We start from the raw sequence: 25,613 nt of genomic DNA on the forward strand, positions 1-25,613 counted from the left end.
AAAAAGAAAAAAAAAAAAAAAAAAAAAAACATAGCCTTTCAAATGTATTATTACTAAACAGAGAAAAACGTTCAAAAGTTTGTTTTTTTTCCACTCTCTCTCTCCTCCCCCACCTCAAATTGTTTAGATATTTTCATAATAGAAGAATATTATTATTTTTAAATTTACTTTATCAATACTATTTTAAATTATATATTTTCTTTTTTATTTTTTAACAACTAAATTTCATTTATAAAATTTAGCTTAAAATTCTAATATAAAAGCTCAATGTCACAATCGCGGTCTCACATAACATTCGTAAACGATTGTGACTTACTCTCACCATTGAGTGAGTCAGCCAACTTAAAATCGTGCGCCTTCAAAACATGTATTCAAGACTTTAGCCCCGCTTCAAGAAGAATGTTTTAAAAAACAAAAGCACACAATTATTTTGGAAAGAGAGTTTGAAAGTAAGATTTGAGAGAAATAAAGAAAGCAATGTTATAGACCGTAAACAAAAAAGCAACATAATAGTATGAATGACATATAATTCCGAATTGAAAAATTAATAACTAATCGCATGCTCTAGAAAATTAATAAATCAATTGTGTCCCAAGTGTTTTGAGTAAGAGTGGATGATGAGAGTTGAGGTGATATAAATAAATGGAGAGAGAGAGAGAGAGAGAGGAAGAGATTAGGAAGTTTTCAGTGTTCCATGAAAAAGGGGGAGAAGGAAGGAAGGAAGGAAGGATAATGATAATGATAATAAGCTTTTTTGCAGCATTGATGCAAATGTTTGAAAGGGGATGGGAGAGCTGTCTGTCTGGAATATCTTTTTCTTTGATCTTCCTTAGATATATATATATATATATATATATATATATATATATATATATATATATATATATATATTATACAACACATTCAAGGACACCAAGAATAATATAAAAGAAATATATATATATATATTAGATAGAGAAGGAGATCCACAGTTTCTTATTGTGTACCTCCTGAATTATTAAGAGGAGAGAAGAGAGAGTGGGTTTTGTCCTTTCAAAACCTGAATTATTATTATGATTCATCAGGGAGGTGGGCACTCCGTTTGTTTTTGTTGATCAGCAAAGCATTGGCATGAATGAGAGGAAGGCAAGAGATGTTCAATGAGTCTCCTAAGAACAAACTATCATCAACATCCACCATCTTTCTCTATCAGGTCACTACCATCATCCATTTCTTCTTCATTTTCTCTGTGCAGGGTTTTGTTTAATTTCTTTCTCTTCTGTTGGAACTGGGATTTTCTCCATAGTATTGCTGGGGATTGCTCAATGTCAGTGGTTTTAGGCTGCCTTATCTTTTCAACCCTGTACTTCAGGTGTTTTCTGAGAAATTCCTCCAATAGAATTAAGATGTTTTATGAGCTTATGGGAAGGAAAGTGGACACATTTTTATGCCCACCAGATATTGAGAGAGAGAGAGAGGGATCTGAATCCCTTTTCTTTCTTTCTTTCTTCCTTTCTGGCATTGTTTCTTCACTGTTTGATTGTGCTTTTCCAAGTTCAAGAAACCATGAAAGCCCTGAAATTATAACATTTTCTTTACTTCTAGACTAGCCAAGCCTATACATTTGATTTGGATTGGCTTAGAATTTGACTTCTACCTCGCTATAACTGCCTCCATTACATGTAAATCTCTCTCTGTCTCTCTCTGTTTCTCTCTCTCTCTTGTGGAGAGAGAGAAAGAGAGAGAGAGAGAGAGAGAGAGAGAGAGAGAGAGAGAGAGAGAGAGAGAGAGAGAGAGAGAGAGAGAGGAAAAGCTTGTGCTTAATTGTCAAAGATGACTTTTTTTTGACAATTTTCTTTGTGGGTTTCAAGAATGGTTTGTCAAAGTTGTGGCTTTGTTGTCCATTTGGTTTCAGGCATGGGAACAAGATTTGAACCCACTTTCAATCCTCTACCCACCACCTCTGCCCACAGCAGCAGCAGCAACGCATTCACAGTTCAAAGAGTGAATGAGTGGCAGCATTTCCAGGGCTACTCAACTAAATTCTATACGACATCTGCTGCCATGAGTACTGGACTTGACAAGTTTCAAGAAGCACTGAACAAGATGCTGCAGAAAGGAGACGTTGAAGCCATTAAAAACACAATGCAGCTCCATGACAATGTATTCAAGAATCAGGTAATAGAACATTTCAATTCTATCCTTTGGTTTCTGTTTCATTTGTTATATCAGCAACCACTCAAGTAGATAACGTTTGTTTTGTAGGTGAAGGAACTCCATCGGCTGTACAGTGTCCAGAAGATGTTGATGGAAGAGCTGAGGAAAGAAACCAAGCAAAACACATTAGGGAGTCCAATGGCAAGTTCAGGAATTAACCACTTACAGTTCAACAACCGCGAAACTTCAACAACACAGACCGCTGGAGAGGGGCTGATTTTCAATCTTGATCCAAGTAGTAGAGAGAGAAGTGGAAGCTGTTCTGGAGACAACATGAGAATGTCAAGAGGCTTTGATCTTGAAAGGCCAGCAGAAGAGGACATGTCGACTGGCATTAGTACCGTTGACGAGGACCAAGCCAGGCCAAGCACTCCGACGATAGCCAGGAAAAGTAACAAGATGCAGTGCATAGATGGGTGTGAAGAAGACAGTGATGTTGAGCTAACTCTAAGTATTGGAGGAGGAAGTCTAAGCAAGAAGAGATCAAAATCCTTTCCTCCTATTACTCATAAGGATAGAGAGATTGATTCATCTTTGTCATTCAAATCAGAAAGAGGAGAAGAATGCAGTGACCCAACCACCCCCATGAGCAGCTCAAGTGCAACATGTGATCAGGAAACAAAACGGCCACATTGGCTCTTTCAAAGTTTAAAGCTCAAGTAGCAGAGAAGATGACAAGTTTTGTATCTATCATTCCAAAACTTGCAAAAAGAAAAACAGGTTTGTTCACATTAATACATTTCCAACCAATTGAGATTCTAGTATTAGGGTGTTCTACACTTCTACTCCAACTCCAGATAGAAATTTTGTAAGTTGAGCAAAATTACAACAAAGCATCTCAAAAGGATATTGAAACTATTATGCATTCTAACATCAGAGAAGAACAGAAAAAAGGTAGGAGCAGAGACTGTTGATGACGCTCAACATCATAACCAAAGCTTGACAATTTATATTAAAAAACTGGTGATGATGACCACTGCAAGTCAAGCAAAGAAAGGAACACAGGGAAACATCCAATTCCAGGCAATGAAAGAAACAGTGTCATATCAGAGATGCAAATCAAGTGGGACAAAGAGAACAAAAATTGTCTTCTTTTCTGTACCCTTTTATTTGTGTCTGCAGCTTTACTGCCGGTGGTGAGTCAATTTAGAAGAAAAGGCATTTTTGAAGAGGAAGGACTGTGTGTGTTAGTGGATGGAGAGATGCCATAACAAACAGAAAAAGTTACTTGCTTGACCAGAAAGAGATAAGAGATGATGAAATGATGGTGTGCTTAAAGTTAATACGATCACACTACTGAACGTGCGTGCTGCTCCGTACCGTAACCCATTTTGTCTTGTGGGAGGATGTCATCATTGTGTCCTTCCCCTCACCGAAACTTTTGACTACTTTTTAGCATTAGACACAAAAGCTTAGATCAAAACTATATTTCTTCATTCGATTCTCTTTACGTCTTTATTAAACACTAAAACAGACAGAAGAAATGTACCAAATCCTAAAGATTCTTCGCTGTATTTGCCTTCTCCTCAAAATCTCAAAACTTCCATCACCATTACTATTTCGCTTCAATTTCTTCCACCATGTGAAGGAGAAAAGAGAGAGAGAGAGAGAGAGAACGAATCTTGCAATTGGGATCTGCAAATACAGCAAAGAGAGGAGAGGTTATTATTACTTCAGGGGTTAGCAATGGTAAAATCTGACACCATGACACAGCAAATTAATCAATATAGACTCACCGGATTTGATGATGAAGAACTACTTAAACACCTAAGAGGGCTTTCTGGGGATCAAGTTGGCCGCTACAGTAGCTAGAAGGAACAAAGTTTAGTTCCATTCTTCCTTTCCACTCTTCTCCAGGTTTCAGTGTGATGTAATTCTCAATAGCAGCAGCTCCCACACAAACCATTTTCTTGTAATCCTGGTTTCCTAAGTCTTCTATCGCCTTTGCCTTCTTGTCCCACGGATTCCACACAACTATATATAATATAATGTGTATTGAACGCATATTATAATTTATAAAAGAATATTAAAATACAGCATGTGATGAACTAGATTACCCGCGTCTAAAAGCCCATCTTTCCGCAGTTCAATGGTTTTCTTTCTTTCGTGATCCAAAATTGCGATCTTTGTTGGGGTTAATACATATACCTTATCCACCTAACAAACAACCAAACACACGATGTATGAAAGAGTTTGTCTTGGTGAATATCAAACAATGTTAATTATGAATATAAATCTCCGTATGTTAATGAGAAAGAATTCGTTAATTCATCTCATAAACAGTATTGGTGTTCTTAAAAAGAGTAAAGAAAGTTCTGAGAGAGTAACCTCCGATTCAAATGTTATAGCATCGGCTTGTTCAGTTATACGCTCCTTTTCCTGCAAGTGGTCAAGATAGTTGAGCGTCTCCACTCCCTCCACACGTACTTCACTGCGCACAGAAACCCGTCCCAATCGGACGAGTGAATGAAAGTGACATATGTATGAAGTTTGAAACCAAATGATTTCAAGAAACAGATAGTGAGCAAAAAGTCAAGCCCCAAACCTTATGTCAGAAACAAACAAATAGGGAAGGTAAGCAAAAGTAAAGGAAAACGGCTTTCCAGAGGGCCTTATGTTTCTGATACGTGATGTCAATCGCAGCTCCCCTTCGTAGCCCAAAGCAACTCTATGACGAAATTCATATCTGATTGCAGACGAAAATTAATAGGAATGAAAACATGAATTGAAAAGAAAGAAGAAGAATAATAAAAAGGGATCTTACTTGTGAGGCCATGTCCAGCGATCTTGTTCGTCGAGAATCAAGTCGATGTAAGAGCTGCAAGGTGCAGCGGTAGGGAGAGGAGGGGGATCCAAATCGATTCTCCAGAATCTCGTCCTCACAAATCCATGTCGCTCTATCATACCATTGTTGAGAAACTGTAGCGAAGAGAGTTTTGTTTTTCTTCACCGCCCAAACCACAACAATTTTGATTTTGACGAACACAATGGAAATTTTTACACCTACTTGAGGAAAGCATATCGGAATTCCCCCGCGAATTGGCTTCGGAGGCGCAAACACAGCCTGCATTCGATTCGACCTCTTCATTTCAAAATCTAATAACAATAATGGCGCGAATCGAATTAATTCATTAATTTAACTCAAAGAAAAGATTAGTTCATTAGTTACCTTTGTGCTCACAAAAAGCAATTCCTCTCCCAATTTATTCTTCCAAGACAACACCTGACCTCCGTACAACAACACCTAGCCAAAACGGTACTCAGACAGAATAACCACAAATTAACACGTCAATAAAAATTAGAACAAAAAATTCCTATGAGTAATTTTTCCTTTTCTTCCATTAACGTACTAGAAATTGCAAAAGACGTCGCCACATTTTGAATACTTTGAAATCTAATTGACTTTCTTGATTAAGATATGTAATTGAATCTAAAATGTTCTTTTCATTCTGCAAATTAAAGAAATGTGTATGAGTAAATTGATAGGAGAAAGAAAAGAAATCAGTCCGGCATGGAAGTTATTGATAGAGCTTTTGGCGCACGAAAAGCGAAAATGCTTCTTGAAATCAATCGCAATGGCAGATTAATTCAAACCAGAAAGCATGAAAATCATTCTTGAACTCGAGCTCGATCTCAAAGGCAGATTCAAACCAGAAGAGCATGCATGTAAATGATTGTTGAACTCGATCGCAATGGCAGATTCAAACCAGAAAAGCATGCATGAAAATGATTCTTCAACTCGATCGCAATGGCAGATTAATTCAAACCAGGAAGCATGCATGAATTCGATTGCAATGGCATATTCAACCCGGAGAAAGCATGCAAGAAAATCAGTCTTGAATTCCATCGCAATTGAAGATTCGCACAACATGCAATACGATACGGAATCCTAAAATCAAAATTTAGTCGCGATCGGTTTCTTGTGGGAGACGGAATATACGCGGTACCTCAGCGGAACTGCGACGGGGCCCACGGAGAATCACCTTCTCCAAACCATTACTGTCAGTGGTAAACTCGACGCTTCCGATAGGAGAGTCGGCAATGGCGGCGGCTGCGGCTGCGGCGGAGACGTTAGAAGAAGACGTCGTCTGAGAAGAAGAAGAAGACGTCGCCTGAGGAGAAGAAGAAGACGACGACGACGATTCACCTACTGTGCGCTTCATCTATGAATCTGAATGTGAATCTGAATGTGAATCTGAATGTGAATCCGAATGTCACTGGAATTGTAGCAATCGTTTCCTGGTCGCGAATCATTCTCCTCGAATTTCTTTTATATGCGATAATCACTCTCACTCACAGGCTTTTCCGGTTCATGATCTATAATCCCATGCAAATTTGACTTAGTCAAACATTATTTATATACCCAGCGCTTTCCTTCTTTTTATTAATATGAACTGTATTATATGCTTTATTTTACATATATTAATGAAATATACTTTATTTCACATATATTAATGAAATATGATAACTTATTTACACCCATATATTACTAATATACCTCTTTTTTTTCAACGTCTTTCGTTTCTTCTTGTTTTGGCCCGTTGCATTTAAGCCATGATATACATTTCTCCATCAATCTCGCCTTCATCTCGAGACTAATTCTACGATTCATTTTCAACAATCCATTGATTTTTTATTGATACAAGAGTTCTTTCAACTATTCGTGGCACTTGAGTAAAAGAATGATACATGAATGAATCGAGACTATATCCGAACGAGAGTGATCGTGAGGATAGGATAACTAAGAAAGACTTGAAAATAACTGAAAGTCAGTACTTATACCAATAGTATGCACTTTCCTTTTTTGTGTCAAATACGCAATTTTATGATGAATATAGTTTTCACTCTTTAGAAGTGAGAAGTAAATAACATGATCATGTAGCAGGGAACGCCTGCACAAAGGTGTTGAATCCTAGGCATGGTCGTTCACCACCCTTGTGGATCGTAGAGATCCAACTAAAAGTTCAATTTGGTCTTATTGACAACTTTATTTTTACCAACTTAAAAAATGTTACGATAATCGTTGACGGGAACAATTGCGACATCGTTTATAGTTCTGACTTTAACAAAATGTAAATATAATTTTACATGTGGTATTGATGTATCAGTAATATATTAGTATTTATTAAAAAATATTTTCAAATTCTTTTCAAACGTAATAAATGAGGAAATTACTTTAAAAAATAATAAATTTTTATTTAAAAAAAAAAAGAACAAAAATGAGAGGACTGGTTTATACAATGCTGTCTGTACATGATTCCATCCTCAGCCATCAATCAATACAACTAAAAGTAATTGCTATCTCTCTCTCTCTCTGTTTTTTTTTTTTTTTTTTTTTTTAATAAAAAAAATAGAAAACAAAATCAAATTAAAAAAGAATTAGATAAACAAAAACCAAACCAATTTTCAAAGCAAATAATCACACAACTAACTCAACTGCTAGTGAAAGCTCTAGACACATTCAAACCACTAAAGAACAGCTCTGAGTTTTGTTTGGGAGCAGAGACAGCTTAAAATGCACTGATGCTCTCCATTAAGAACTCTGAGTTGCACAGCTGCGGACGATCAGAATGATGGCGCAATCGATTAGAGTATCGGTTTATAGAACACGAACCGATATCGTTACAACGAACGAACACTGCTACTGGCAACCAAACCTCAAAGACGAGCAATCAAAGGCATTGTTAAACAAGGAGCTCTAGAACAAATGTAACACCATTTTAAGTTTGATCTGCTTCCATCTCGGTAGCTTATAGAACTCATCCTTTGTCATTCCAAATTTCTCCTTGAACTCCGCCGAGGACAGGTATGTCTGCACGTTTCCAATTCCACGCATCAGAACTCGATGTAGATTAACGATATTTCTAGTTTCCATCAAATGGTTTTGTCAATGAATGGTTACCTCTCGCTTCGTCACGTCGATGTCTGGAATTGGAGTACTCGTCAGTGTCGTAAGGGACTCGTACGGATGTACTGTGAGACCTTCCTCATCTTCAACTTCACCCTCCTTCACATCTTCCTGTATAGTAAGAGATCCTAATCTGTTGCTCTTGGAGTTCTCTTTATTATCCGACTCGGGTTTCGGCTTCGAGGCACCTAGGCTCCCAAAAGAAACCCATTAATTCAATAAAGTTAGGAAAATCGTGATGAACGAGAACAAACTGTGGTGAAACTTGAATGAACTTGTACCCTTCAAAGAGCGAGGTATGATAAATTCTCGAGCGGGTGGTGGCTGTTCGAAGCTTGCACTAAGTGCTGCTATGACTGCCTTTTTAGAAGCCAGCTTTGATGAATCAGGAGTAATAGATTTTGGGTATAATCTTCTAACCATTGGTGGAGGAGTAGATAGATTTCTAGCACTTGGGTTCTCAAAATTTGCAGCTAATGCATTGAAAGCAGGCGACCTTCCTCTCACACGGACTCGATCGGGACTAAACGACACACTCCGTGAGCGCTGTGATTTTTCGGGCACACTACTCGACCTCCCTCCATACATTACAGGAGTTCTCCGCTTCGGTTTCTGATTAAAGGTCCATTCAAATATTGTCTTACTTATTATTGAACTCAAAAGCTTAAGCTAAGGCTAATTAGATAGGAAAACAAGAGATGACTTACATTTACAGCAGGAGTACCATCATTTCTGACTAATGCAAGCTTTCTCTGAAACGAATTTCCGTGCATCTGTATTCGAATAATTAAAAGAAACGGATTATCGTCTGAGCTTCGGAATACAGATGATCATACACACAATTGGCATAAAATTCTTACAGCGGATTTTGCAGAATCCCACGAGAAGAAACGTGTGAAAAATGGTGGCTCGCTCCCTTCCATAACGATATATATCGGAGTTTCACGTGATAATTTTTCGAGAAGAAAATCAATCTCGAGAAATTTCTGTCAAGAATATGGAAAAGAAGTAAAATTGTAAAAATCATTTATAGCAGACATAAGAGACTGAGTGACAATAAAATTCAAAAAGGGATTCAATCTCCTGATGGACGTACCTCACCAATCTGTAAAGCATGCAGTTTAGTCTTGGGGTCAACCTGTTGGCCAACCCAAACAAAGATCTCAGAGTGACAACTAAGAATGTAAATATCTTCCGTCATCAGATCATCTTGGCGAAAGTTGAATATCTCTGCAACCTGCAATAACATCAAAACACGAAACTAAGAACGATTTACGATATACGTTCTTCGAAAACATTACAAGAACGAGATAAAAAGAGAATACCTTCAAATTTTCTGCAAGATGCCACCATAATGAACAAAGTTATGAACAAAGTTAGAGATGTAAACAAACAAAAACAAGAACAATAATGATGAAAGAGTATTAATTGATACAAACCTTTTGAAAAAGTGCAAGAGAACAAGTGTGTATCACTCTCATTATTCCGAGCAATTTTTTGAGTAGGATATTCCAATTTTCCTCCCAACAATTCCCAAAATTGTTCAGACTCTGTGCTTTCCTTCTGTGGCCTAGATTGACAATTAGGCTGCAGAAAATTGGGCATTTATATGAGAAGAAATCTCGAGAGATGAACTCGAATGTCGAGATGGGCTGAACGAGAGCAGAAAAGAATTTTCGAAGTAATTAATGCATGGTTAAGAAATATTCTGATGGTCGAGAACGTATCCAATAGCGTTTGCCTTCGGCACCGGGAGACTATTTGCCCAAAATCCTTTAATGAACAACAAATGATTTTACATGTTCTAATGGCAGCTTGATTCAAAAGGGTACATCATTGAAAAGTAAGAAGTAACTCAATGATCCTTATCATAGGAACTCAACCATCCATGAATATTGTGTCCATAAGGGCGTATAACTATCACCTTTATCACATCCAGAAATCTTTCAACAAGTTCCTGGTCATCAGGGGTGGTAAGACTTCCACACCAAGTAAAAACAGTAGGGCCACTATGTAAAATGTAACAATAAGAGGAATTCAAAGAGGATCCGACCTGATGGGAACAAAAGAACAAAAAAACAACAATGTGTATATTAGCTGAAGTATGCACAGGATGAAAGTGCAAGACCATGGGGCGAGGGCAACGTACTGCTTCAACTTGAATTGCTTGCATATTCTCGGGGCCAGAGCCCTGGACCCGAAACAATGCAACACCGTCTTCTGAATTCGTCACGTCTGGAATTTCGTTTTCTGTAATGTAATTCTTGTAGCCATCACTCATCCCACCCTGCAAAATTTTTTATCAGTCAACTTTAGGAAAAAATTCAATATAAAGAAAATTTTAATCTCAAGAAGCAAACATACCTTAAAAACGATAAAGCTCTGGAAAATGGAATAGAACTGGACTGGTTCAAATCCTTCGTAAATTCGAGCCTAGTAATTTGAAACGGACGATATCTTTAATTAGAGACGACAAATAATTTAGATGAAATGAATTTAACTAATTAAGCAAAACATACAAATCGCGGAAGATACCTGAACAGGCAGGAACTTCAGTGATTCGACCATCTTGGCGGCGAGCGATAGAGCAGAAGCCCTTTCTTCCTATTTCAAAAGGAAATGCACTTACAAGATATTCCTTACGAAAATAAATGATAAATACATAGAATCGAACCTGGACATGCCACGAAAAATCTTTTTATGCTTACAACTTTTCCTATAGAAAATGTTGCCTTAAACAACTTCTCACAAATCATTATTCAAATATTTTGATGCTTCAAACGTGACATAGTCAAAGCGTCACTATACCTAGTTCGACATGATCCATTTTCATTTGTGTACTCACAGGGGAGTTGAGGTGGTTGTTAAGATCGCACAACAACACACTCAATCTAGGTGAACACAAAGAATAAAAGAGAGGAAATGTACGGAGGAATATCGGCTAAAGATTTATATTGATGACTTCAAGTATATACTTTATGTATTCTCTCTTACTATACAAACTTAAAGTCATAAACATTTAGCCAAATTCCTACTTGCATCTTGTTCTTTATGTTCATTTAGATCGAGTGTGTGTTGTGTGATCCTAACAACTGGTATCAAAGTTAGGCGAGATTCACCACGATCTATGAAGTGATACCAGTTGTTAGGATCTCACAACAACACATTCGATTTAGATGAACACAAAGAATAAGAGAGAGAAAATGCGAGGAATATTGGCTAAAGATTTATATTGATGACTTCAAGTATGTACCTTCTATATTCTTTGTATTCTCTCTTACTGTACATACTTGAAGTCGCATTAATATAAACCTCTAGCCAATATTCCTACTTGCATTTTCTCTCTTCTGTTATTTGTGTTCATCTAGATCGAGACTGTGCATTGTTATACAATCCTAACAGGGGTGACTGAAAGGAATTTGGGATGAAAATGTTAACTACCTCAACACTCTGGTTCCCAAACCATGTTCCGACGAGAAACTCTTCCTTGTCGTCTCCGGAGTAGGAATATTGGAAAATGTAGCAATCTCCAGTGTAAAATTTTGACTGATCAGAGACGGGAAGTAGAAGTTTTTCCTCGCCGCTGACACGCCAGACCTGTAAAATTAGGGAGCTGACATCATTAGGTAAATCATTTATGGTGATTATTAACAGGGTAGCGATTTTCTAACCATATTTACCTGTAGATTTCCTGTACAATCAATGTAAGGTCGAGGTTCCTCTTTTACAGGATCATTTTTCAAAAGACCCTTCACATTAACTCCTCTACGTTTCAAAAGTGCTAAAAGATAACAAAAAAAAAAAAAAAAAAAAAAAAAAAAAAAAACAGGGGAAATTAACCCAAAAGATCTACTCAAAGAACCTTGAATCAAACAATTTCTTCATTTACCAACCTGCAACTTTGCCCCTACCATCCTCCGATACGCCTACATCAGTTGTTTCTGGCCATGAATCGAACTTGGCTTGGAATATTATAGGTTCATAGCCTTCAATCACACGCATTATATGTGATTGTGGACGATCAGGATCACTGACTAGCTCCTGTTAACAAGAAGAAATATAAGAAACTCAAGTCCTCAGATAAACATAGATCAATGAACTAGGGAGGTTCAGAAAATTACTTCTGCAGCTCTGCTGGCACCTTTCCTTTCATCAAGAGAGGTATTTCTCCCCATCCATACAAAAACTTCCGCCCCGCTATCTAGAATATAACATTTATTCGTGTCTAACAGCTCCCTAGCTATAGAATCGGCCTCAACAGATTCTCTATTACCCTTCTCAACACTACAAAAATTAGAGATCATGGAAGCAAATATGATTTTATTCCAGCAAAACTTATTGATAACTTTGAAGTGATAACCTGAAAATGATTTTATACCATAGTAGTTTAATTGGATGCGAATCGACCATCTTATCACCTTCACTGCCTACTCGTTTTGGAAGTGGAGCAAAACCACCAAATAAACCCCAAAATTCTCCAGTATCAACATCTGCCATCAATTTGCCATCCTCTGTATGACAATAGATATGATTGGATTATTAGCAACATGATACCATAGAAACTATGAGCTTTCAAGTTTATGAAACTAAACTTGTTATAACAAAATTAATAAATGAAATAAATATTTTTTATTTTAAGCAATGGGATACTAAAGTTCTGTTTACTTACCAATGGCAGCTACTCCGCATCTTCCATCGTGATACGTATCTTTAATGTATTGAACTACTTCCAATGCCTTGGCCCTCTCTTGAATGGATGAGTTGGAACCATTAAATTGGAATATTTTAGACTTGGTATCGAGAATGAAAATATCATCATGGGTAAGCGAAGATCGAGCAAAAGTAACCTGCCATCGGAATGAACAACTTATAAAATGACCAAAAAAGAAGAATAAATGTGAAGTTAATTCCTTATCAGCCTGCATATCTGAGGTTTGACTTGCCTCTTTAACATGAACAACACGTTTTCCTTTGCAAACATACAACCGAGTCTGGTGTTCTTCAGCCTCTGCGTGTTTGAACCCAGACAAAACTCCACCTTCTTGTGGTATAATGCACGGTTTAAAATATGATAAGAACTTCTCTGTTTCGTGACCTTGTACTTCACGGTACTGAACAGCACGTCCTCCAAGGGCTGCATCCAATTCAACAGTTTTGATGGCTGCACTACCAGCTTCATCCTATATCGACACGTCTTAAAAATTAAATTTGAAAACCAAGAGATAACTACCAGACAATTACTGAATGATTAGAGCTTACCTGAGTGGTATCCTTACCAAGCCAATAATGAATATCATGCCGCAAAGCACCACTTTTTAAGGATGAGGTCTGCAAAGTTATATACATGAATCACTAGAAAGATTGAGTGCCACCTTATTATGGTACTATGTGTTAAGGATACCTATTAAAATAAAAGCGCGTAGTAAACGATCAAACGATAACCACTTGCCTTCAGGACTATATAGGAATCTCCCATGAAAAATTTTCCGTGAGATGCTTTTGGTACTAGAACAGGACGAAAATTCTCGATGCGCCATACTTCAAGCCCACTATGTACTGTCAAGGTAAACAAAATAGAAACTTCCAAATGCTAAAGAGGAAGCAAGTGTAATGAATCACATAATAAAGAAATGGAAGAAATTGATTTTCTCAATTGTTATTTAATTCACATTATGTCAGGATACGCTTTCTGGCCAGCACCCTGAAAAGCTTGATCCAAATCTCTCATCGAGACAGCCATGTTATATACGCAACGTTGTTGTTACCTACCACTTTTGGTTACATAAAGTCAGTGCGAAGCGGTCACAAACGTAACAGATCGTTAAATTGAGACAAGTTTGAAGTCGAGAGAGATCTTATTACAAGTGGAACTATTGAGGTATAGTTACCTCGGTGAGTCGTCAAATTAGCACAAGCGATTACAATCAATTCAACAACGATGTAAAGTAGCTGAATTTTAAAAGAGAGGCAGAAAATGTAGAACACATTTGGAAGTCACAAGGACTTACTCATAGGATAAGCAACACTAAACTAGTTTTGACATTCAGTTCCCTGCAACTATAACGACTTGAGATTAAAGAATGCACACAAAAACCATCCCTAAAAGAAAGCCTACCCCGAAACATAGAAGACGACACGCATATACAATTCCTGGCATCACATGGTAAAATCCTCCCAGTGTTCGTATCTCAAAATCAACCCCATGAAACTATGAAATCTGGTCATTTATGAAACATACCGTAAAGGAGTAAACGTTTTATTAATAAAAATTTCAGGCTCAACAAACAAAAAACTCTGTACTTTATCATTTGTGACAAGCATATCCCACGAAGCTATGGTACAAGGAACAAAGGAAGTGAACAGGAACGTATGGTTGGATGATTAAGAAACTCCAATGCATGGCATTTGGTAGAAAAACGAGGGATAAACATAGTTAATGCACAAGATAGAGAAGAGGAAAATGAAGAATGAGAAGCCAAAATATTGAAGTACCTGGATGAACAAAACTTGGAGAATAATAACAGGAAAAAAAGACAGTCACCCAGATCGAATCCTAGCTTGTACAAGCTTATGGAATTTGTAGAATCTTCACAACCCAGTAGAGAAAACGGAGGGGAGAGTAAGAAGGCAAGGACAAAGAGAGAAAACCGAGGCTGAAGAAGAAGAAGAAGAAGAGGAGATAATAGGATTAAGAAATTCAGAGAGAGAATATGGAGGGAATGATTAAGGACAGGCGTGCATATCACTAACTATAACAACAACGAAGAAAAAAAACACTACCCCACGAGATAAAACAACAGGGATTAGCCTTTTCACCGCAATACCACATTACCCAGATGAATTTTGTGGAATTTTCTTGTTTAAACAGAAGATTCTTTAGAAGTCTGTTACCCTATTAATCTCATCACAAATTTACAACAGTAAAGGATAAAACTAGACGAAATGAACAGTAGAATGCAGTAAAATAAACAAAGAAACACCATGAAACAAGAGAAAAACACAAAAAAACAAAAACAGATGGGTACCTGTAAATTGTAAATGAGAATGGTGGGGTTCCCTGTTGACTGTGAAATGAAATCCCTCGTTTCTTCACATAATAGTTTAATTGTTGTGCATTTGAATGGAAGATTAAAAAAAAGGAAAAAGAAATTAAAGCATGAAAAGGGAAGAAATCGGTTGGTCGGGAGATTGAAATTGGCAAATGGGTTAGCCGACTTCCGCTCTGTGAGGATTGGCTGCGAATGAAGAGAGAGAGGATGGTCGGTCACCGTCCATGATTCAAGCACACCGCCAAAAAGCCTACGGTGGGGCTTTGCCATAGGAAGCAAGCGACTCTCTCTCTCTCTCTCTCTCTCTCTCTCTCCCCTCTGTTTTCTTTTGCTTTTTTGGATTTCCTTTTTTGCCCCTTAATTGGGTTAGGCTAATTCAATTTGCTTATGGTATGTTAACGCTTGACAGTACAGTTCCAGCACAAAAGTAATTAATAAAATAGTGATTATGAATTTGGCTAATATTACTTTTATTTTTTTAAATTTAACTTGATTTTTTAAATATATATTTTAAAATTATGTGATAATTTAAGGAATATATATATATATATATAAACTCTTAAATATTAAAATAAAATGGCTAATAAATGGGATCTTGATTGGGTAATTGTAACTACTCATTCTTCACATTTAAAAGATACCTTTAAATTTATTATAGTGTTTAAAAAATATGGACAAATTTTACAAAATTTTATTAATACTTTTCTAACTCTTTTAACCCGTTAAAAATACCTTACAATTATTATTGTATTAAAAGCGTAAAACTTTAAAAGTAACATTAACGTCATTTATTTTTATATAAAAAAAATTATTACTTCAATATATAGATGAAAACCGTCAATTAATACCTAATAGAATTTTTCTAAATTTTTTAATGTTACTGAATATCGAATGATTTTTAACTTTTAAACCTATTTAAATGTGTCTTTTTTTAGTTTTTAAAATTTTTAAAGGTACTACAAAACTTTTCAAAATTTATTATTGGATTTTTTAAAATCTACAGGAATTTTTTTAGATTTTTTAAAAAATTTAGTAGTATTATTAGTTTAAAGATATATATTTTTTTGTGTTTTGAAATAAATTATAAAGTTCGGTATTTTTATTAATCTATTTAAAAAAAATAAAAAATCCATCCCAAATAATATATAGAAGTAAATAAAAGAATTAGGAAACCTAACTCTTCCATGTTCCTCCGAGTCGCACGTTTCCCCGCCACTTTTTATTCTCCTTAAACGCGGTCTCTTTCTCTGCAACAACTCAGTGTCACCGCCGTCGTCTTACTTCCGCTCGTGCCGCCGATTTTGCACTGATTTTTTACTCTCTGTCGTTACTGGTATACTTCCGATCTCCATCCATGTCTTTATTCTTACTTGAAAAATACAAATTAGGAGCTTCTAATGGAAGAACGAAGGTGTTGTTTGATTAATTATTATTATTTTAACTAAAGACAGTAGAATAGCTACTAATAAAGCCTTGTGGAAAACTAGGGATCAATTATTCAGCAGGCAATACCATTGGAACCTGACGTGTGCATAGAAGCTGGGCATATTTTCAGAATTTTCCAGTGAAAATATTCATCAATGGTGAAGCAGTTAGTTCGTAAACGAGGTGAGGATTCTTGATTTTTCCTTCTCTTTCTTTCGTTCTTTTGTTGGGAATATGGCTTGATTGCTTAGCTAGTTCATGAAGAAATACAGTTCTGAGATGATTATTTTATATATTGCTTCTTATTGACAATGATGTATTTGTGTCTATATTTCCTTTAGTGCGCACTTACTTTTCATATGCGAGGGCAATTATGGTGAATTTTTGTGTAGGAGCCAGTGAGGCCGAGGAGCTTGAAGTTTTCAAAGAGCAATCAAACTATGATAATTTGTTAATGCAATTACAATCATGTAATAAGGATGTTGCTGCTTCATGTATGAAAAGGTAGTATTCATTAACTGGATTTTGATACTGAATTATTATTATTAGAAAACTAAATGCTATTTGATATGGTTTATTCTAATTTTAAAGAATATTTACTATCTCTAGATTGTCGAATTGTGTTTGATACCTTGGTTCATTAATTTGCCGCAAATATGAATTAAATAGGGTTTTACTATTTGTTGGGGTTACATTTCACGCATAAGCGTGATTTATTATTGTACTGTCCATGTTTCTATCACGATGCCTGCCATTTAGAGAAAGCCTCACGTGAGAGTTGGGCCAGTTACTAATCTTGCACGAAAAACTAGAAGCTAGGCCGTAAAATGAGGAATATCAAATTTGATTCTGACGATCTTGGATTAGTGGTGGTTAATGTTGTGACCTGATGCTTATTAATTTGAGTCGTTAATCGTGTACTGGCAGATATATTATGCATATAAATTTTCATTAGAGAGACATGTTTGCTCTATACACAAGTTGTTGGACAACACAATATTTCTTTTTATACTACTTAGCTCGTGGAATTATTAAACTTCACTTAGAACAAATTACCATTGTAACTTAAAAATTATTTTTTATTATTTCTTTTTGCAAGTTGCTAAGGCAGTTATATTTGCCTTAAATTTGAACTTTCTCTTTTTTGCCTTGTCTTGTCCATGTTTTTCCCTAGACAAAGACAAGAAGAAGGCAGAAGTGACACAGAGGATGATGAGGATAGCTGTCCTGAATCTTCTAGTGCATTAGAGGAGGAGGAGGAGGAGGAAGAAGAGGAAGAAGAGGAAGGTAAGAGTTTTATGGGTTTCTCATGGCATTGTTATTTATGTTTCAGTATCTTTTTGACCGTTGATTTTTAATATTTTGGCTAGTTGTAGAACTTCTAGTCATCAAAGTGGTCCTTTGTTTCTCAAGACACTAACAACGTGTTTCAATATTGTTTTAAAACTTTTCTTCTTCTTACCGTCAACAGATGTATATGTTCTCATGGCTAAGACTATTAGACTATCTTTACCAGTAATGCTGTTTTATGGTATATGTTCTCATGGCTAAGACTATTAGACTATCTTTACCAGTAATGCTGTTTTATGGCATTGATGGTTTTAACTTAATTATTTATTGAACCTGTTGGTAAATGTTAATATCAGGAAATGACATTTTTCTCTGTTTCTTGTTTCCCAAATAAAGAAGTCTGACAATGGGGAAAATCGAGGCTGGTCTTGACCTTGACCTTTTCATTGACCTGGCTTTCTGTTTTGTTCTTTGCTTGGAGCCTCGTTAGTATGTTAAACTATGAAGAATAGTGCCCATTATCCTAAATGGCAGAATGTGGAAACTCTTTTCATGTTTCCACCATTTCTTTTTCGGGCCTTTTTGTAAAGTAGAGGTTTTGTCCTGTTGATGGGGATAGACCTTAAAATTGATTGTGAAGACCAACAATTTTGTTATGAGAAGTTTGAGCATTATGCTTCTAATCTTTTGCTAAGAATGTCATCTAAAATTTCATTGAAGGAGTTGAATCCCCAGTCAGGCTTAAGAATATTCAAAATTTTAAATATAACCCGAGTAAAATCCAGGAGTTTCTTCTAGGTTTCTTTTGGTGGCTCCCGTGTGTGCTTGAACCTATGCTTTGGTACAGCCAAGTTTTGTAATTTTTCATTCTTTTTAGAAGACAGTACCTTACACAAATTACAGAAATTTAATGACGAAGAAAGTTTCTTTTATTAGTTTTCACTAGTCCTTTTTGTTTAAGACTTGAACATCGTCTTTATCATCTTTTCTATATGAAACTTATATGACCTAACGTTATTTTTATATTATTGTTTGGATTCATTCCGTTGCATAATTTTGCTTTTATTTCATTATACAAATTCTCCATATTGTAGGGACTGATGATGAGTCACCTAAAAGTTCATCTTTGGGGAACAATATGTCTGAGCCAATGCCAAACAGCGAAACTGAAGAAGACACTGAATCTGATAGGTCTGACACAGATCAGGAAAATGAGCTTGAAGTTGGTTTGCATGGTGACCCTTCTACATCAGATATAACTAGGTTAGTCCATAATTTTATGGTGAATCATATAAATCATGTCCTTTGTTTTTGAGATCTAATCTCATATTATAGATTTCTCTTCAAATATTCAACCCTTTCTTAAGTTGGAACCATGAAGTCAATGACATAAAAATTATAGTTGCTTGTTTAGATATTAATCTATATAGTACTGATTTCTTCAATTCTAAATTTAGGGCGTTCGTTGATTGGGTTGGGTGGAGTTCTAGACAATTCCAAATGTTTGAATTGGAAATTTTCCTAAGCTCAAAGACTCTCGTTAGATTATGGGTTCTATCTAGGTTGAGTTGGTTTAGTCATTTATTTTTGAAAAAGATAGTAAACCACCAATACTTAATGTATAAATTTTAATTCGCGAACTATCTATTTTCAGAGTTCTTTCAAATGTTCGTAAAATTTTGTGAAAAGGGAAGTCAGAAGTGGCAACCAGTGAAACGAAAAACGATCTCAAATACTTGACTTATAGAGTGAAATAATTTTTTTAGTTAGTGATTTCAAGTTGTTTTGGTTCTACTCAAATCAATTTTATTGGACTTATTCTCCCAACTCACTCATTGGTGTTGGGTTGGATTGTTCAGTTTTAGCGACTTGATGAGTTCAATTTTCTTTAGGTATTTTCGATGGAAGAGGTTTGTAACTAAAAGGATGTTGGTTGGAAGTGTGTGGTTGTGGCCTTTTAATCTCTTATTATTATTATTATCATTATAATTGTTTCTTTTAAAAATAAAATTAAGGAATGAAGCTTTTACTTGGCCATAGAGATCATAGTCATATGATTTATTGCTTATACTTCTATTTATGCAGTTCTTTTAACAAACACATGGAGCACAAGTTATCAAAAGAAGAGGTTGAGAATTTCCCTAAAATGAAATGGAAATATACATGGGCGGTTCCTGCAGTAGGGATGTCTAACTGCAAGTGGTCAGGGACCGGAGAGTGCCTTCTAAAGGTATTTTAATTTTTACATCTGTAGAGTTTTTGAAATCTGATTTATTTTTGTGAGTTCATCTTCCATCCTTATCAAAAATTTTAATTCTCAAGTTCTTCTTTTGATTGTTGATGCTAAATATTTTTAATGATTATATTTCAGGATTTAGAAACCAAATCTAGTAATTACAATCTTAAGCAAAGGTTATATGAGCATTGGTTGGATGTGTACAAGACATCTGGAGGCACTGACTTTCATTCGTCGAGACAAAGATTTTTCTTTTCCCTTTGTGAGTTTTCTTTTTCTTTTTTTTGGGTATATGTGTATATTGTATACAATTGCTTTTGAATATATTGCCGCACACCTTTACAAGCTTTCATATTCTCCCCTATCAGAAGATTCCTTTTACGGGATAAGAATTGAATATTTCATTCGCATATTCTTGTTCAATTTTTTTTTTCATGAACATATTTGTAAATATGATTTAGATGAGGACTCAAAGTTGGATGAAACAGAAAACAAGGTAAGATGCAGGAGTAAGCATTAATCTTAAATATAGTTTTGGATAAAAAACCAATCTGTCATTGAAAAAAAAAATGAAAGCATACAGAGGAATCTTAAACAAAAGTTCATAGTCTGGAGTTAGAGAACCTTGCAAAATCTACAGTATTTCTTAATATTCTCTATTTCTTTCGTAGAGATTGACTTGATCAAGAGACTGAGAATTAGCTTCTTTGTTGTCTTTCCAATTTGTAATTCTTTCCCTAGATTGTAGAGATCTACGTTTATAGTCCCTTGATATCACCAACTCATCCAAGGACCAATTTTGAATGTTGTGTAACTAGTTGGATCTTTGCAAACTTGTCCCAAAATGTTTTCCTTTTCCAACGTACAAGCTTTCCTCTCTCTAATTCAATCTTTTCAAACAAGTACTGGTCAGAGAAAAGAAAACTGCTTTATGAAATTTTAATGCCCAAAGTTTCAATCTTGGCATCAGTTGTTGTCATGTCTTTAGTTCAGCCGACTTGTGATGATTTCTAGCTGCTAATAAGCAAGTTGCTTAGTTATATTAACTTAAGCTACTAGTTTAAAAGGTTAGGCTGTTTTAGCTTTTATAATTTGCACTGTTTTTCTTATTAGACACAAATTTCATAGATAATGTGAAATTACATACGGCAGATAGCTGAACAAAAGCAAAGGAATTACAAAAAAGCTCTACGATTCGCAATTATTTATAGAATTAGATTGTGTACAAAAGGTTTTAGAGAGGGAAGCCCAAGAAGATGTGCAAAATCACTTAACTACAAACCACTTCCTTAGGAGCCTTCATGCTATTGGAAATTCTTTTGTTTCTTACTAACCCCATTTCCCAAAAAATAGCCATGATCTTTTTGACCTTATTCAAAGGATATTTAACTTCTCCTTTAGCCACAACCTCAAAAACAATAGAAGAATAAAATCCCTGAAATTTTTTGCCTCACGAAGTAGGAATTGAAAAGACCAAAATTTTTTCAACTGCCACTTTCAAAACTTACATTTCAAGAAAAAAGGTGGCTTTACTGCCCTGGGTCCCGTGTTTGAATCCCCAAGCCATCATACTAGTGTGTAAAACTTTGGATTGCATATGTTTCCATTCCAAGGCAAGTTGGCAAGCTGTTTTACAGGTTCTATGAGAACTGACATTTTGTGATTGTTGTTGGCTGTCTAAGATTATTGGTTCTATGAGAACTGACACCAACTGCTAGCTAAGATTATTGGTGTGGAGGTATTGATTTTGTTGGGTTGCTAAAAGCAGTAGATTTGGGTCATTTGGCTGTCAAGAGTGGTGAAATATCTGTGTTTGTGGATTATTTATGCTCATAATAGTTTGTTTGTGTATGTGCGTGCATATGCATTTTTGTTGCTTATCCTTCTAGTTTTCTTTCAGGCAACAGCTACCGGGATATACTGAACTGCAACAAGAAACCGTTTTATTTGAAAGGTCTTGAAGAAGACTCAAGTATCATGGATTCATATATTATGCATACTGTACGTGCATTTCTCTATCACTCTCCTTATGGAAAATCATTTAGAATATATATTTGTTCGTGTGAATGAATCGCGAAAAAAATGTTTTGCAGTTGAATCATGTTTTCAAAAGTGGAGACCTCATAACGAAGAACAGTTCAAAAATGGCCAAGCATAAATACTGTGCCGAGATTCTTAGTGGAGAGAAATTTCTTGATCATGGATTTACTCGTCCAAAGGTTGTAACTGTGGTGCTTCATTTTCTTTTTATATGCCATACTGAAAAGGTTTTGAGTGTCTCCAGTTAATTGTTTATGGCCCCCTTTATCTCATGAATTTTTCTTAGGACTTGGAGGCAGTCTAATCTATTTGCTTTTCAACTTTTCTATTTTATCTGTTTTACCCCATGAATTTTATGCCGCTTTTTAACTAGAGTTCTTCTAGAGCTGATCATGGGTGGCAACCTAATGCATTTCTTCGTGACTACTATTTCACTTTGTTTTTGGTCTCCATTTTTCAGTTCTATGTCTATCTGCTTGATCTGTTTTAGCAATCATTGCACGTCATCCTTATATTTAATCCGAACCAAAACATTTACCTTCACTTATAATTCTATACACGGTTTTCTAAACCTTACACATTTTTTGTTGACTTTTGGTATTTTCCTTATAAAATTGACATTCTTATGCTAGTCTCAACATTTCATATTCAGACCTAGTTCCTGTAGGTACTGGTTTTCCTGCATTATTTACTCACATTCTCATATTATTTGCTGTTGTATGTGCATTAGCACTTTGAAACTCACTTGGTGATCTTGCATCAGCAGAACGTAGAACGACCAAGTCACAATGTCTACGTGGTGACTGTTTTTCTGTAATGGGAAAAAAACAGCTCACGTAATTGTAATGAATTTCCAAGTCTGTTACACCTCAGGCATTGATCAGTCATCATTTTTTTTTTTCTAAATAATAATTTCTATATGTTTAAACCAAACGAAAGAAACTTGATAGTTGAAACTAATTTGTTCTGTCAACTTACTCAAAGAGTTTTGTTTCCTTTGTAAAAAAGGCTTAAATTCTTTGTTGCAATAATCTGCCTCAGGTTTTGATTTTATTGCCCCTTGCGAGCATTGCACTTCGTGTAATTAAAAGGCTGATACATCTTACACCCTCGGCAAACAAGGTATACAATTCTTTAATGAAAGGATTATGTTTGTGATGAATGGACTATATAGCTTGCAGTACTACCTTTCCTTTGCATTTTTAGCACATTTCTACTAGTGTACTCTTTGTAGGACATATGTGTTGGGTTATTGTCTGGAATGCAATAAAGTTTAAATGTAAATGAATTTTCCGTTCGTGCGCTCTTTTACGGACACATGTAAATGAAGTTCAAATGAATCTGCTTAGTTTACAAGGGGCAATGAACGCTTGCATTTTATTAATAATCAGAATAAACCAGCAACACACGTTGCACTACATTCTTGCAATGAATAACACCCCAAAGCTAAAGTAAAAAATTGATTGTTAAACCATAGTCAAGATACCTAGCTCCATTTTTAACCTTTTTCCTATGATTTTTAGGTTACAGTGGAGCATCTTGACCGTCTATACAAAGATTTTGGAAATGGAGATGTTGGGAAGAATGAGGATATGGATGAATTATCTCTTAATGACCAGAGTTTCAGCGCTCAAAAATCTTCAAAACCTTCGGACTTTCAAGCACTTTTTGGTGGGAATAATGAGGATCTCTTCATGATTGGTATCAAGTTCACCAGGTGAATTACGCATACATTATAGTTCTATTCAGATTCATTTTTTTGGCAGAGAAGAAGTCTCGTGACTTTCGAATATGGTAGCTTCATAAAATTTTTATTTTACATATGATCAGAAAGTGCTATAAGCCTTTTACTCTCGTTCTCAAAATTGATTATATGTTTATCAATTTTTTGTGCCTTAGTTATAGGAATTTTTTAATATAATTTCTTCCTTTTTATAGTTTGCAATTCTTGTTTCCCGAGAACGAAAATGTTTGCAACATCCATAAGCTTTAAGCTTTTTTTTAATACTATTTGTAAATTTTGTGTATTTTGTTTTTGAATTGCTCCTTTGGTTGTGCCTTTTTTTTTCTTTTTTTTTTTTTCAATTTGAATTTGAATTTGTAAATTTGTTTATTAATAAATTCTATTTTTTCATGTAATCAAAATAAATTTATTTTTTCAACTTATTTGTATCAATTGTTTTATAGGAAGAGCATTAGGTTGTTCAGTGATTTCTATTCATCGGACATAATTGTCGCTTCACCCCTTGGTCTGATTACGGTGAGTTATTTTTTTCCTTAACTTCAAGGAGCATTTCTTTACCCAAAAATTTATATTTCCACTATGCCCCGAGTAGATATTTTCATACTTTTATTATTTGTAGGATTATTATTTACCGTGAAAATGAACCCCACCAATTATGATATATATAAGGTGTGGTCGGATATATTTTGGCATTTTTTTGTATAAAATTGGAAATGCATAATTTACTTATGAACACTTTTTATCAGAAACTTGGCGAAATGGAGAAAAACAAGGAGAAAGATGTCGATTATCTTTCTTCCATTGAGGTATTACTTCTGATTAAGTGTATTCTTGTGTAGCTCCTCTTTTTCTTCGCTTATATGAAGATTATGCTTCATATGAACAGGTCCTAATCATTGATCACGCAGATATTATAGCAATGCAGGTATTTCCTTTGCTACTAAACTATAATCTTTGTTTATAGGCTTTATGATGCATTATAACCTTGAGCTCATGTGAATACTAGAACTGGTCCCATGTGAATACCGTTATTGAACACATGAATAAGATACCATCGAAGCAGCATGGAACTGATGTGATGCGGATAAGACAGTGGTATGTTCCAGATTATCTTTGTTCATTATTTTACTCAAATGTGAATCAAAAGAATCTATGTCGATTACAATAAAACGGTATCACATAAAACCTGTATTGATGACTTCCCTCTCCTCTCTCCCCTCCCTTGCTACCCAACATCTCCATCGACCATGACTCCACTGCCATTATTGAGAGGGTCTACATGTAGACCAAAGTCACTTGTTTATGCAATGCACATGCACTCAAAATTTCTGGACAACGATTCTTAGTATATTCGGATGGCATCTCACATTTCCTAGGGAGGTAAAGGATTTTTTGGATATGGCCTTAACGTACCACCCTTTCAAGAACGCAAAAACCCTATTATGGAAAAACCTCATCATGGCTTTCTTTTGGAATCTATGGAAAGAAAAAAATCAGAGAATATTTGCAGAAACGACACAGACCTACACAAAACTTTTTGACAATGTTGTTTACCAAGCTATATCTTGGTGTAAACTGTCCAATATTTTTACTTCCTATAGTTATACCTCCCTCATTGCAAATTGGGAAGGTCTTTTGTAAACATCATGGATTATACATCCCTCTGGTAAATTTCACTCATGATGATGAAATTGTCTCTTATCAAAAAAAAAAAAAAAAAAAAAA

At 35.4% G+C, this 25,613-nt stretch overlaps 4 protein-coding genes across 10 annotated transcripts in view; 2 read left to right on the forward strand and 2 right to left on the reverse strand.

Annotated features, from left to right (window-relative positions):
• The first annotated feature begins 964 nt into the window (after positions 1–964).
• LOC111439615 lies at positions 965–3,721 on the forward strand. Of its 3 annotated transcripts, none has more exons than XM_023077226.1 (3): positions 965–1,192; positions 1,895–2,157; positions 2,245–2,957. In XM_023077226.1, the coding sequence occupies exons 2-3, from the start codon at positions 1,897–1,899 to the stop codon at positions 2,857–2,859; spliced, it is 876 nt and encodes a 291-aa protein (XP_022932994.1). In that variant the 5' UTR covers positions 965–1,192; positions 1,895–1,896; the 3' UTR covers positions 2,860–2,957. The 3 variants fall into 3 exon arrangements, 2 of the variants coding, with proteins under 2 accessions (XP_022932994.1, XP_022932988.1); XR_002709825.1 differs by lacking the exon at positions 965–1,192 and adding an exon at positions 3,074–3,721 and having other exon boundaries at positions 1,755–2,157; positions 2,245–2,916; XM_023077220.1 differs by lacking the exon at positions 965–1,192 and having other exon boundaries at positions 1,755–2,157.
• Positions 3,609–6,808, reverse strand: LOC111433884 (putative glucose-6-phosphate 1-epimerase). The gene is made up of 10 exons (XM_023071144.1): positions 6,695–6,808; positions 6,144–6,308; positions 5,366–5,440; positions 5,204–5,260; positions 4,961–5,115; positions 4,742–4,882; positions 4,525–4,627; positions 4,254–4,353; positions 3,933–4,170; positions 3,609–3,831 (listed from the first exon to the last, which is right to left on the reverse strand). Exons 1-9 carry the CDS (start codon positions 6,806–6,808, stop codon positions 3,956–3,958), a joined length of 1,125 nt encoding a protein of 374 aa, XP_022926912.1. The 3' UTR covers positions 3,609–3,831; positions 3,933–3,955.
• Positions 6,809–7,407: 599 nt separating this feature from the next.
• On the reverse strand, positions 7,408–15,467 carry LOC111439587 (villin-4-like). 4 transcript variants are annotated; one of them, XM_023077206.1, is made up of 24 exons: positions 15,130–15,467; positions 14,597–14,757; positions 13,789–13,875; positions 13,554–13,653; positions 13,364–13,432; positions 13,048–13,284; positions 12,774–12,951; positions 12,483–12,615; positions 12,226–12,388; positions 11,998–12,145; positions 11,785–11,885; positions 11,546–11,701; positions 10,640–10,708; positions 10,469–10,537; positions 10,254–10,391; positions 10,029–10,157; positions 9,544–9,691; positions 9,430–9,440; positions 9,201–9,341; positions 8,965–9,090; positions 8,812–8,877; positions 8,386–8,716; positions 8,099–8,292; positions 7,408–8,008 (listed from the first exon to the last, which is right to left on the reverse strand). In XM_023077206.1, exons 3-24 carry the CDS (start codon positions 13,842–13,844, stop codon positions 7,895–7,897), a joined length of 2,877 nt encoding a protein of 958 aa, XP_022932974.1. In that variant the 5' UTR covers positions 13,845–13,875; positions 14,597–14,757; positions 15,130–15,467; the 3' UTR covers positions 7,408–7,894. The 4 variants fall into 4 exon arrangements, with proteins under 4 accessions (XP_022932974.1, XP_022932977.1, XP_022932971.1 ...); XM_023077209.1 differs by lacking the exon at positions 14,597–14,757; XM_023077203.1 differs by lacking the exon at positions 15,130–15,467 and having other exon boundaries at positions 14,597–14,953.
• Positions 15,468–16,323: 856 nt separating this feature from the next.
• LOC111436569 (U3 small nucleolar RNA-associated protein 25) overlaps positions 16,324–25,613 on the forward strand; it is a 15,889-nt gene continuing 6,599 nt past the window's right edge. The window contains exons 1-15 of one of the 2 annotated variants that reach the window (XM_023074316.1): positions 16,324–16,486; positions 16,641–16,761; positions 16,971–17,082; positions 17,753–17,865; positions 18,963–19,131; positions 19,954–20,098; positions 20,240–20,366; positions 22,005–22,105; positions 22,198–22,323; positions 23,186–23,266; positions 23,668–23,861; positions 24,332–24,404; positions 24,635–24,694; positions 24,775–24,813; positions 24,895–24,983. In XM_023074316.1, the coding sequence (XP_022930084.1) occupies positions 16,734–16,761; positions 16,971–17,082; positions 17,753–17,865; positions 18,963–19,131; positions 19,954–20,098; positions 20,240–20,366; positions 22,005–22,105; positions 22,198–22,323; positions 23,186–23,266; positions 23,668–23,861; positions 24,332–24,404; positions 24,635–24,694; positions 24,775–24,813; positions 24,895–24,983 (1,457 nt within the window). In that variant the 5' untranslated portion in view covers positions 16,324–16,486; positions 16,641–16,733. Of the gene's footprint in view, positions 16,487–16,640; positions 16,762–16,970; positions 17,083–17,752; positions 17,866–18,960; positions 19,132–19,953; positions 20,099–20,239; positions 20,367–22,004; positions 22,106–22,197; positions 22,324–23,185; positions 23,267–23,667; positions 23,862–24,331; positions 24,405–24,634; positions 24,695–24,774; positions 24,814–24,894; positions 24,984–25,613 lie in introns of both variants that reach the window. The other variant, XM_023074318.1, reaches the window with a different exon arrangement.

This window comes from Cucurbita moschata, unplaced genomic scaffold (assembly GCF_002738365.1).
Source record: "Cucurbita moschata cultivar Rifu unplaced genomic scaffold, Cmos_1.0 Cmo_Scf00003, whole genome shotgun sequence".
In the NCBI taxonomy this organism is placed as follows: Eukaryota; Viridiplantae; Streptophyta; class Magnoliopsida; order Cucurbitales; family Cucurbitaceae; genus Cucurbita; species Cucurbita moschata.